Consider the following 13390-nt stretch of genomic DNA (forward strand, 5'->3'; position numbering starts at 1 on the left):
TATATTGGGAGTATTAAGGAAGGAAAAAGAGCACATATGTGCATGCATGTCTCCTTGGGGACAGCACAGAGTCAAAAGACAATGCTTAAAGTGGAAAGTTAACATTCTTTATTGATATAGAAAAAAAGGACAAAGGAAATTCTGAAAGAGCTGACAGCGTGGATAATTGGAGAGGATCAAGGGAGTAAGGGATTGCCTTTTTTATGTTAAGTAGATCTACAATGTTTTTAAGGCCTTAAATCAGATGAATGTATAAGTTTGATAAAAATAACACCTCAAAATTAAAAAACTAAAAAATCTAAGAGATACCATCAGCACTCAAATGATTAATGAAAATGTGATAAGCTAGGAATAATGTTTTTTAGAATAGGCATGTGAAAAGTCATATGAAAGCATAAAATGCTAAGTATGATTGCATCATTTCCCCTTGTTATTAAACTGATATAATTTAATATCAAATTCAAAGTATATTTTATATGTCAGCCCCAAGAACAAAACATATAGGTGAAAAATTCTAACAATTTGCAATAGGGTAAGTTCACACTACCTTTTAATAAATTATCATTATTTGTCCTACCTTGCACCTAAGAAACCTTTCATCCAAGATAACAACAATTCTATCACCTTGAATTTATTTAGCATCTATCTTCCAGTGAGCTCATAACATTTAAAAATTGTCAGTTACTTTCATCAACAACAAAAGCTTTGCTAACTTCGAATCTGAACCAGTACATGGATCCTATTTTAAACAACAGATAAACCAGTTGCAGGGAAGTTAAATGATTTACACTGAAATCAAAGTTTAGGTCAGTATCACTAGCTAAATCACAAAGAGTCTGCAAATTCAAATTGACTGCTCAATTACTATATTCCAACTTCAACTGAGTCAAAGGCTAAAAGGCTATCATGCCCTTTAGCTCTTGGGTCTTTATCTTATGATGAAGCCATTTTATTATCTTATCTTATATGAGAATAGGAATAGTCTCTAAATAGGAATATTCCATATCCTCATATGGAAGGCTTTTCATTTACTGAATGAACAAATAACTGGGAGTGGATGTGTGCTTAAAACATGAACATTTCAAGTGTATAGATGTCTAATAGGTGAAAAATATTGTCAAATGTTATTTTTATAGCTTTTAGTTCTGTTGGAAGATTTTTAAACATAGCAAAAATAAATTAATCTACCTTAACAAGTATTAGGATTTGGTTGGACAATCATATGGTTATAATGTTACTTAATGGACATATTACTGATAACTAGATTTAAAAAAATAGATTTAGAGTTCACTAATCATATAAACATGGGAGGTTATCATCACTTTTAAGAAAGACATTTTTAAGTAATTATAAATGCAAATTTCAATAAGAGGTGAGCCAATCTCCAAGGGAAATAAATACCCTAGGTTAAAAAAAAAAAAAGAAAAAAAAACTAACGGATGAATAGATGATGAATTAAAGAACTAAAATATAAGTCTTTACCTTGAAACCCAACTTGACTAAATCATGTCGTTTTAAGGCAGCATGAGTACAGGTCATAGCAATGATTTTGGCTTCTTTCACCAAAAGGTATTTAGATCTGTCCAGTCCACTTCGAAGCAGTTCAGAGGCTCTGAATTCCTATGGGAGTTAGGGGGTGGGGGTTGGGGGAGGAGCAGTGAGAGACTGTTTTAGGAAAATAAACATAGTTTATGCATACACTCATACAATCCAATTACTCAGACTTAATTCCTGAGAAATTAATATAAATAAATCATAAACTAAGCCTAAAGAATCATAATTCTGCTCATTACTAATTAGCTACTAACTGAGTTCAAATAATAGCTGACATTCAAACTACAATTTGAACTGTTTTTTGTATAAGGTAAAATATTTACAATATCAACAAGCACACTGAATAAAATACCAATCGCCATTGTACCTATATTCCTTTTTTGTTTTTTCTAAAGAATATCGCTACAATCTTTTTTTTTAAATTTTTTTGTGAGGAAGATCAACCCTGAGCTAATATCCATGCCAATCCTCCTCTTTTTTGCTGAGGAAGACTGGCCCTGGGCTAACATCTGTGCCCATCTTCCTCTACTTTATATGGGATGCTGCCACAGCATGGCCTGACAAGCGGTGCCTTGGTGCATGCCTGGGATGCAAACCCAGGCTGCCTGCAGCAGAGCGCGCGCACTTAACCGCTACACCACAGGGCCGGCCCCATGCACCTATATTACTTAAGGTCCCTCCAGGAAAATGTCAAGTATTTCAAGTATTCATAACAAAAGGAATTTAATGCAGGGGACTGGTTACACAGATGACAGAGGAACAGAAAAGCCAACCAGGGAATGGCGGAGTAACCCAGAGATTAGCAACAGCAGGAAGTTACAATTATTCCTAGGCTAGGAAGGATAAAGGGAGGACACAGTGTTATCAGAGCCCAGGACTGGGGTACCAGAATAAGCTGGAACCACAGTGGGCCAGGCCAGCAGAAGTGAGCCATGGAAGAGATAAGACCCAAAGTAGAGAGTGCTGGTGGAGAAACATCCTGGTTTCTCTCTTTCCTCTATTTCTGCCACATTTCTCCTGGCTAAACCCAGCCAGAAGTCAGCTGATATGGAAGGCTAGGAAATTAAACCTCCAAGGATCAGTCCCACCCCGGAGCACGGCAGAAGATCCCCCACAGAGCAGAGTAGGGGGATGGACAATAGATGGACGACATGAAGAGCAAAGACGACAAAGCAGAGCACCTAATATCAAATGTTATCAAGCCTGAACATTATGTCATACTTACTTCACACCTTTTTAACATTTTTGTTTTGTTTTTTAAATAATTAAAACATTACAGGTACAGGTGAGGTACCCCTTATGCCCTTCTCCCTACTCCCTCTCCAGACAGCTACTATTATAAATTATATGTTTTTATCCTTTTACTTTCTGTTTATGTAATCATAAAAGTACTGTAATATTGTTTTGCAGATTTATAATTTTGATTTATCATACTATATATTTATTATTCTGTATCTACCATCCATCCATCCATACATCTATCCATCCACCTACCCATACCATGCATCAATATTTACCGAACATTGACTATGTGCCAGATACTGTTCTAGGAAGCAGGGATATAATTATACCTAAAAATGACAGAGACAAAAGAGACAAAGTTTCTGCCCTTTTTACCTGGAGTAATCCTGAAACTTCTTACTGAAAAATCTGAGCCTGAATGTGATCTCTTTATAGGATTGCTGTAGTCTTCCAATGATGTTTTCCATAAGGAATTTTTGAGAAAACAAGGAAGTATCCCAGGGGCTCCCTGGGTTCCAGACATATTCTTCTCTGTCCTCTTTGTATAGTGGTGATTCTTATTTTACTTTAATAATCATGATCAATCATCCTAACCCAGCAACCTCACTTTTTGCCTACTGGTCAAGAGGCATGAAGAACTTAGAATGGCCATGTCGCAGGCTCAAATTCCAATCCAAAGAACCATTGTTGAACCTCCTGATGGAAGCATCCCTTTCTTAAATACTAACACTTTTACACCAGAAAAGCCAGAATAATGAGGATTCAACTCATATCTTAATTTTTACTTAGTTCTTAAACCAGAACTATAAATGTTTCCAATAATCTCACTTAAAAATAACAATCTGGCTTGTTGGACTTGAATATTCTATTTACTTAATTTACCAAAAAAAAAAAAACAACTAAACTTAAAACCTTTAAAGGAAAGTTAAAAGAACTTGACGATCCTTACCTCAAGCTGAGTAAAGATTTTCTTAATGTGCCTGAAACATCCTTCAGCAATTTCCATGTCTTCTTCATAAGATCGGCCTTTAAAAATGGGTTGAGGGGCATTTGCAAAGTATTCATGAAAAGGGAAGAAAGTGGAGACTTCCATAACATCTGGCAACGTATTACTTTTATTTTTCACTTTGCTGATATACTCTTCCCAACGAGACATTACCTGTAAGAAAAAGGAACTTGCGGTTAAATTTGGCAGCTAATTACTATGTTTTAAATGGTAATATAAAAAAGAAATCTAGTAAAAGTAAGATCTGCTAGGTAAAGGAAAAGAAAAGCAATCTTTGACCCAATAGGACTATTTCTTATCCAAGACACTGATAGATTATCCTTCTCGCATAAAAGTAACCTTTAAGATTGTAGAAAAAAGGCTCTTTAATCAAAAACGTAAAAACAGGAAAGAACTTCAGGATCATCTCATGGGACTTTATCTCAGACATTTCAGATTCTCCACGTATACTCAAGATAGTTTTTTAATGATGCTTTAAAAAAAACCTCTCTGGACAAAGAAATTCCTTATTTTTTCATTATTCTGAGTTTCCCTCCATATATGGTAAGTCCAGCTTCAGCAGCTTTTAAATCAATTTGGCACTTGTCAACCCTTCTCCCAGACCTTTATAATTTTTCCAATTCTTCTTAGTACATTTATAAAGAACTTCTGGTTAAGCTGAGTATATACTGAAAGCTCATTTTATGACATCTGTGACATAGTTCAATTACATCCTGGTATAATATTAACTATCCTTTACCATGCAGTTCCTACTTAATTTCAATTTTTTCAATTCTTCTAGATCTTTTTCTGTTATAACTTTAGTGTTTCTCAAATTGTGGTCCTTAGGCAGAATATCTGAGAAGCTAAATAAAAACGTAGACTCCTGGATGCCATCCCCTACTAAAAGAGAATCTCTGGGGACAGAGCTTGAGAATTTCCTTTTTAAACAGCTTTCCCGGGCTGGCCCCGTGGCTTGGTGGTTAAGTGCGCGCGCTCCGATGCTGGTGGCCCGGGTTCGGATCCCGGGCGCGCACCGAGGCACCACTTCTCCGTCCATCCTGAGGCCGAGTCCCACATACAGCAACTAGAAGGATGTGCAGCTATGACATACAACTATCTACTGGGGCTTTGAGGGGAAAAATAAATAAATAAAATCTTTAAAAAAATAAAAAATAAAAAAAAATAAACAGCTTTCCCAATCTGATACTCATATGCTGAAAATTGTTGATTGACACTGTGAAGTCTCAAGTTTATATTGCCCAAATTAATATTATTACTTAAACCTTCACAATTTATAGATTATTTCTCCTACCTTTTTTTTTTTTTTTTTTTGCTGAGGAAGATTCACCCTGAGCTGGCATGTGTTGCCAATCCTCTTCTTTTTGCTTGAGGAAGATTAGCCCTAAGCTAGCACCTGCTGCCAATCTTCCTCTATTTCGCATGTAGGTCGTCACCAAAACATGGCCGCTGACGAGTGGTGTAGGTCCACGTCCAGGAACCGAACCAGGGCTGCCAAAGTGGAGCGCACCAAACTTAACCACTAGGCCCCAGGGCCGGCCCCTATTTCTCCTATATTTAAAAGTAGTTTTCACTGAGAGCCTAGTGATTTTTATTTTGTGCCAAATATGCACTTAAGCATGATCTTTACTCCATTATTCAAAGTCCTAAACAGTCTCAGTCTAATGCAGACTACTTTGCAAGATAATGCCTATCTTCCCTGTTTCACAAGAAACCATGAAATCTGCTCATTTTGAATGGACTCAACTGGTTTGTGTACCTACTTACAATGAGCATAAACCCATTCTTTCATATACATTTTAAATTTCAATGTTATGACTTTTACCTAAAATATACAAATAGCATTAGTACAAAGAGAATAGTTATATAAAAATCTTCATTATTTGATTATGCCTTAATCTACTTAAAATTACCAGTAAACCAATTGATTATTAAAGTTTATTTTATAATGGGCTGGCCCCGTGGCCTAGTGATTAAGTTTGGCGTGTGTCACTTTGGCAGCCCGGGTTCAGTTCCTGGGCATGGACCTACACCACTCATCAGCAACCATGCTGTGGCGGCAACCCACACACAAAATAGAGGAAGATCAGCCTGGATGTTAGCTCAGGGCAAATCTTTCTCAGCAAAAAAAAAAAAGTTTATTTTTATTCATTTTCTTTGGCTTTCTATTTCTCACTGGTTTTCAAAAACAACCCTAAAATTAGCCCTAACAAAAGCAAAAGCACATCTCTAAAATAAAGTCGAAAGAATTTTTAAATTTGAAATTAATTCTAAAACATAATTTGTTTCTGATAATTTGAAAGAAGAATATGTTTTTATTTATTAGTTGTTAATATGCATAACAACTTACTTATGCATAGTAAAAGTAAGTTACATAACTGTACTTTGTTACAAGTGGGTAGCTAGTTATATTTCTGTAGTAATGAAAAAAAGAAAAGAGAGAGACTAGAAACTTTGTCAATAGCAATAAAGAAACAAGAAGAAAAAGTACCAACATTGGCCTTTCACTGAGTGAGTCATCAAGCAAAGTTATTGTATTTAGCAAAGAAAATTAAAGATAACTGGAAAAACCCACAAACATTTAAGGTTCACAAATATAGCCTTGACAAGAGCATATGTTTTAACCTACTCAACAAAAAAACAAGCTTTCAAGAACGATCTCAAAAACCAATCCAGTTTCCAACAGAAGACCATATTACAACGAAGTATGACTTAAAAACCCTAATCTCTTACCTGATATAAGAAGAAATAGCCTGCAGTTTCACAAGTATATGAAGCATCTCCTGGAACCCCCAGACTCTTTTGCAATCGTTTGACTTCTTCTAAAAGTTCTATTCTTCGAGCCAGGACATAATTAACTCTTCCATACCTAGAAATTTCAATTAAGCAAAAAGGCAAAATTATGTAACGAAGAGACTTTCAAAGAAACTGACAGCAAAATATTCAAGAAAATCATAATAGAAACTACAAATTGCCAAACAGAAAAAAAACAGTAGAAAACATAGTTTCTATTTAACTCTAAGTGGTAGTTCTTGGGTTATTTTATACTATAGCTACTTACAGCATAACCTACGAATCAGTGCTGATCTGCAAATGTGTTAGTGGTCTATGAGGAAGGAAAATCAACTATATCACTAAATACACCACTTAGTTCAGCTATTTTTTTTTTTTTTCCATAGCAAGACCCTCACAAAGAAAGAAACAGTGCATGCTGGTGCTAGTTCGTCTCATCACAGACCAAGAACAGACAGTTTACAGACTGGCTGCTTTGAATAGCACTGTTTCACGTTATCATAAAAGAAGATTAGTTCTAAAGGCTTTGAAAAGTAATTTTAAAATGTATTTGATCATTCTTTGTCACCCCAGCATGTAGCTTGCCACCTGAACCTAGTAAGTTCATAAACATTTGCTGAATGAGTAAGAAAACTGAAATTTGGAGAGTACCTGGCCCAAAGATATATAGTTAAGACATAAAGTAGTGAAACCAGAATTGGACCCCAAAGTCTATACACCTACTCTTTCCACCACAACAAAGTGTCTCCTACAACCCTTTAACACTAAAAAAATATTAAAATAGTGTAAACATTCTGTTCTCATGTTCAAAGTCTCGACAAGGGAAGAAGTCATGTTCCCGGATACTGCATAGTTCAGATTCACCTTTGAGGCAGCAAAGAATGATCAAGAATAAAAAAGAGACATAAGACACAGTCATTGTTTTTATGAATTTTCTAACTTAGAAGGATATAAACATTACAGTAAATCATTTTTTTCTGTTTGCTTATCTATAGTTTAAAACTTTTTCTACAACGAACACTTTCGTAATAAGAAAAAATTGAGGATGCTTATAAAGTCTCTAATAAAATGCCAAAATTCCTGTGATATAATATTAAATTTAAAAAGCAATATACAATGGAACTCTATGTAACATATGCTCAATTATTCAGTAAATCTTTCCAAAAAAAGGTCTATTAATTAATTTTAAAAAGCAATGTACACAATTATAAATAACAGCATGATTACAGCTGATTGGTGAAAAAAGACTAACAAAAACTTGTTTTGGAGTAGTGGAATTATGGATGACCATTCCCTCTCTAATATCTCACTAGATTTAAAAAATTTTCTTTAGAGACAATGGTATTACTTTTATTGTGAAACAATATACACTATTTTTCTTTTTAATTATGACAAAGGAGAAAAATGAAAGAATATGCCCAATTGAACAAGCATACACTACTAACAAGACCTGAGGCTTGGTTTCTGTATCAGAAAGCAAAAAGTATTTCTTTCCCTAGAAACTTGATAGTACCTGAAATAATTTTTAATATTCTACTTCAGTTCTATTTTATTATTCTTTAAAAACTGTATATTCTATTGCAATATAATTATAATGACAGTGGGTAGCATTCCATCAGCACCTACATGTTCACTGAATTCTGGATTATTAGATTTTACAGTCTAGCCCACTTCTGTAAGTTAGGTTTAATGACAGGAAATACTCATGGGAAGAATTCAGGGAAGTATCACTGGCTGATCTAAAATTCAGAATCTAGAGCCTCAAATAACTTAACGTGTGTTGTTCTTTGCCCTCTGACGTTTTTAGAAGCTAACAAATGTTTGGTGAGCTCTGTAATAAAAGAAGTCAAAACAGATTCAACACAACTTAACACTCTTTTAGCTCTATTGATTCTATGATCAATTTAGTCAAAGGTCATGTTCAATAGCCAAAGGCTGTATTAAATATGTGCAGCTGTTAATTATGCCTATTGTCTGAAATTATGCTTTAAAAATGGAATTAAATATAAATGAAATGAGCTACTATAAAGCAACTTTGAAGGAAAAAACCAAAATACTAACAGCAGAAGAAATTGGATTTGTAAAATTTTGGTCACTTTACAATATGCAATTTCAACAAAAAGTCCAGCTAAACTGTCAATAAGTACCTGAAATAACACAACTGCAAAGCTTATACTATCATTAATCTTCAACTGCATTTCATTAAATGAATCAACTTCTTAATTGATGCCTAAAATATATGCAAATTAAACGTCTGGATGAAACTCGAAAAGAAATCACGTAAAGTTGTACAATTTTGATTTGGCAACATTAAAAATTACCTCAATACCTAGAAACCAAATGGCAATCTGCAATTTTAAAAAGATGAATAAGACAACTGTCTTCATTGAAATAACTGTATGCTTGAGGAATAAAATGACATAAACACACAGAATTGGAACTGACAGAGTCACGACCAGAGATCATGACTTTAGGTCAACCTATAGTCTAAGTAGGTGATGCTAGAACTTTTCAGAATTAAGTTGGATTTTTCAGTGCTCTCTTTTTTTGGTGTTTCTTTAGTAAAGAAAAAGAGGAGAAAGTTAAAAATTCTGTTGTACACCATGTCAAAACTCATCTTCATTTGCTCACCTGCTGAAATCTTTCTCTGTCTCCAGCTCTTCTTCTCCATGACCAAGACGCAGGAGGTGGCGTTCATCAATGTCTAAAGCCATGATTTTCTCAAACAACTGGTTCAGGGCCTTGGAGAATAAAACAGAAAGGATGATGGTGAGTTTTAAAGAATCAGCAGGCTCCTTTAAAATAACAAAAACTAACAGAAGGATAGAAAAGAATGAGCACTGTCCAGTCAGATAAGAATCAAAATTGAAACGCAGAAGAAAACATCTTACATTAGGCCACTTATAATTTAAACAAAATAGTATTTTTATCGATTTCTGATATTGCTGCCTATGTATACTTGGCCAAATGAATAACCGGAAACCAAAAAAATCATCTACTCATTAAATCTCTGCTTCTAATTTATCAAAAGAGAAAAAGCTTTGGCTCAGTTTCTATTTCCCTCAAATAGTAACAATGACTAAAATAATTAATAACCACACCAAGTTTCATTTCACTCAACAGAATTTCCATCAGTTGCAGGAACTGAAAAGCTTTTGTGGTTAGAAAAGGACTCTTCGACAGTGAGTGTGTAGGTGGAATACATCAAGAGGACCACGGAGTGGAAAGGTAAAGTGCATTCAAATCTTAGGCTGAAAGTCTCAAGATCTCTATACAACAACGAGCAGAGTACTCATTTATTGCAAATTATTCTGATGAAAGCCATTTAGAAGTCACTCCTTTCTACCTATGAAACATTTATATCTAGGTTTCCTCAAACCCTAGTATTTATTATCTCAACATCTGTAGTTACAAGGTTTTGCAGAAAGGCAAAAGTTTCATAGTATGGAAAGATACAGCAATAAAGACATCATATAAAAATTAGGCCCCACTCAAACATCTCTCCATTTTTCATCAGTCTAACCCTGCCTATCAAGTCAACTTCCAGTCTCATAAACATTCAGGTTATATAATGTAAATATAGAAATCCTTTGCTATCAAAATTCTAGCAATTAGAGCTCAGAAACTGAAGACATAAATTTTCAGAAAAAATTCCCCACTATCCACACTCTTGATATTCTCCATCTAAAACCTGAGACCCAATATATCAGACCACACGGCATTACTCAGTACCCAAATCCAGGAAGCATAGATTTAGAGGGCAGAAAATACTTCCGCATTGCAATCTCAGGAAAAACAGCAAGATTTCATTGTGAATTAGACTGATGTTGGAGAACTGCTTGAATTATATATATGTAAATCAGATCTGGCCACAAAACAGTTGTGAAAAATCAACAATTTGACAAACATCAAGGAGGATGATCTGATTATCAAAGGATCAAGAAAGGCCCTTAGCAAACAATGAAGTCTTTGGCTATTTTTGCAAAATAACCCTCTCTATAATTGTGCTATACAAGTCAATCATAAGTAGAGGCTACTATAGAAGGTCATTATTAAGTTATAACAAAACTTACTAAAAAATACTATGTTAAAACAACAACAAATGAATTATTCTTTTTTCCTTCTAAGAATCTGCAAATAGGTGAAGTTATTACAGACTAAATTTTATTAAATAGAATCAAAAAACATCTTTATATAATTTATCAGATAAAGTCTCAATCAACCCTCTCCCCTGCACAATTTTAGTACAACATGCCACGATTACTTATAAACTTCAAAGATATAAAAACATGATAAGTGAATGAAATGAACAGTATTAATTTTAAAAACCTGTAGATTAAAAGCTGACGAATAACAGAATTAACTGACATTTAGCATTCTAAAAACCCAGCGCTTCTTTGTAGACCAATTCTTTTATAGAACTGGTCAACTGAAGTCACCATTATTAATATGTATTCAGAGTAAGTATGTTCAGAGGTTTAGACTAACAAGCAAGTTTCATAACATGTTTCAAGATGTTCTAAGACCTGTGTGTCATGTTTTACGGGAGAGCTGATAAATGTTACTGGTTCTTCCTCATTTCTATGATAGTGACAGCTTCAAAACAACTACCACAGCATACATACAGATGTAAAGATCATTTTTCAGCCATTATTCACTAGAAAGGAGTTGGTTTTTGTTGTTTTAGCTGTTTACAAACGCCTTTTTGCATTGGACCTGCAACTTACAATAGTCCTTCCACATAATATAGATATTCGTATGTATACTTCATAAAGATTTAAAATTCATTCTAGTCCTAATATGATTTAGATTTATTCTTTTAGGAATATTCATTCTACTAGCAGAAAAATGCTACTAGTAAGGGTTAATGCTTTCAAGCTCAAAGTAATAGCTCTAACTTAGCATGGAAGATAGGGAGAAAAAAGCCAATTTAATTTAATCCAAATATTTGACCACATATCCAAATATTCTTCATGGCTTTTCCACATTTTGATCCCCTCCACTAGAAATAAAAGATTGTTTTTATATTTTCCTCAATATAGTCTGGTCATGACCAGTGATAATCCAAGGGTAACTCAATAACAAACACTATACTCATCAGCCTTTCCTCTGTACCTACCATCAGGTTATCATATAAGCAGAAATCTCCATTGTGCTTTCATGCACCCCTGCTCCTTCTTTACCTTCCCCTACATTAACTCCATAGATGCGTGTGTAGACACACACATACACACACATACACTCTTACCTGATTGGAGTGAGTAACAATCAGAGTCCTCTGCTCTGGGAAATTGTGGTAGATGTTGGATATGATTTGGACTGCCACATCTGTTTTTCCTGTACCTGGTGGGCCCACAACCTAACAAGGAGATGAACACATAGCAAACTACTATCACACTGATAGACAATGGAAATTCTAAAACTGAAAGATAAATTAAAAAATTCGCTGGATGAGTTCAATAGCAGAATGAACAGAATAGAGTCAGCGAACTTACAGATCAATAGAAATCACCCAACCTGAACAACAAGCAGAAAAAAAAAAGATTAAAAAAAAATAAACAGAGACCATGAATCTATGAGGCAATACTAAAAGGTCTAACATTCATATCATTGAAGTCCTAGAAAGAAAGGAAAATGTGTACAGAATAGAAAAAGTATTTGAAGAAATAATGGCAAAAAATTTCCCAAATTTGGCAAAAGACATATATCTACAGCAAAAGACATATATCTACAGATTCAAGAAGCTCAGGAAACCCCAAAAAGAATAATCCCAAAGAAATCTAAGCCTAGACACATCACATCCATACGTACATATCCATAAAGTTTTAAAATACATGAAGCAAAAACTGACAGAACCGAAAGGAGAAACAGACAAATATATAATTATAGCTGGAAACTTCAATACTCCTCTCTCAGTAATCGGCAGAAATAACAGGTGGAATATCGGCAGGGATAGAGAAGTACTGAACAATACCATCAACCAAAAGGACCTAATTGACACATATAGGACACTCCATCCTAACACAACAGAACACATATTCTTTTCAAGTGCTCATGGAATATTCACCAAGACAGATCATATCCTGGGCCATAAAAGAAACTTTAAGAAATTAAAAAAACAAAAAACAGAAAATCACATAAAGTATGTTCTCTGATCATAAGGGACTTAGACCAGTAACTGAAAGATAATAAGAAAATCTCCAAATACTTGGAAATTAAACACACAAAAGTCAGTGGTCAGCAGACTTCTTCTGTAAAGAGCCAGGAAATAAACATTTTAGGCTTTGTGGCCCATAAAATCTCTGTTGCAAGTATTTAAACTCTGCTGTGGTAGCACATAAGCAGCCATAGGCAGTACATAAACAAATGGGCATAGCTCTGTTCTAATAAAACTTTCGTTATGGACACTGAAATGAGTAGCAAGATCTCCATACGTATAAAATGCCACAATTACTTAAAAACACTTAAATTCATTTGGGTTTTTGCACTTCAAATGGAACATACTCTAAAAATCTGATGCTTATGTCACGTCTGAGTCCATGTAAGAACACGTATAACACTCATTCTCTTACCATAGTTAGCCCAGGCTGCATTCCAGCACGGATGGCCTCTATCTGTGTATGAGTGAACTGAATTGTATTACTGCAAATAAGAGTAGATAAAAAGTTGGTTAAAAATACAGATGAATGACATTTAGTAAAAATTTAGACAACAACGACCAGAGGTCTAAAAATCTGCTTGTATTTCCTCCTGTTCTCCCAATCACTTCTTCCCACCACCCTGACCCTTTCTGTG

At 34.5% G+C, this 13390-nt stretch overlaps 1 protein-coding gene across 2 annotated transcripts in view; it reads right to left on the reverse strand.

Moving 5' to 3' along the window:
• Positions 1-13390, reverse strand: part of AQR (aquarius intron-binding spliceosomal factor) — a 100641-nt gene that overhangs the window by 21475 nt on the left and 65776 nt on the right. For both annotated transcript variants that reach the window (XM_087424745.1, XM_004421385.3), the window contains 6 exons: positions 13168-13237; positions 11844-11954; positions 9227-9336; positions 6536-6671; positions 3746-3955; positions 1483-1620 (listed from right to left, as the gene is read on the reverse strand). In XM_087424745.1, the coding sequence (XP_087280871.1) occupies positions 1483-1620; positions 3746-3955; positions 6536-6671; positions 9227-9336; positions 11844-11954; positions 13168-13237 (775 nt within the window). The remainder of the gene's footprint in view (positions 1-1482; positions 1621-3745; positions 3956-6535; positions 6672-9226; positions 9337-11843; positions 11955-13167; positions 13238-13390) is intronic.

This window comes from Ceratotherium simum, chromosome 3, assembly GCF_057802395.1.
Source record: "Ceratotherium simum simum isolate JZ-2026a chromosome 3, ASM5780239v1, whole genome shotgun sequence".
Taxonomy (NCBI): Eukaryota; Metazoa; Chordata; class Mammalia; order Perissodactyla; family Rhinocerotidae; genus Ceratotherium; species Ceratotherium simum.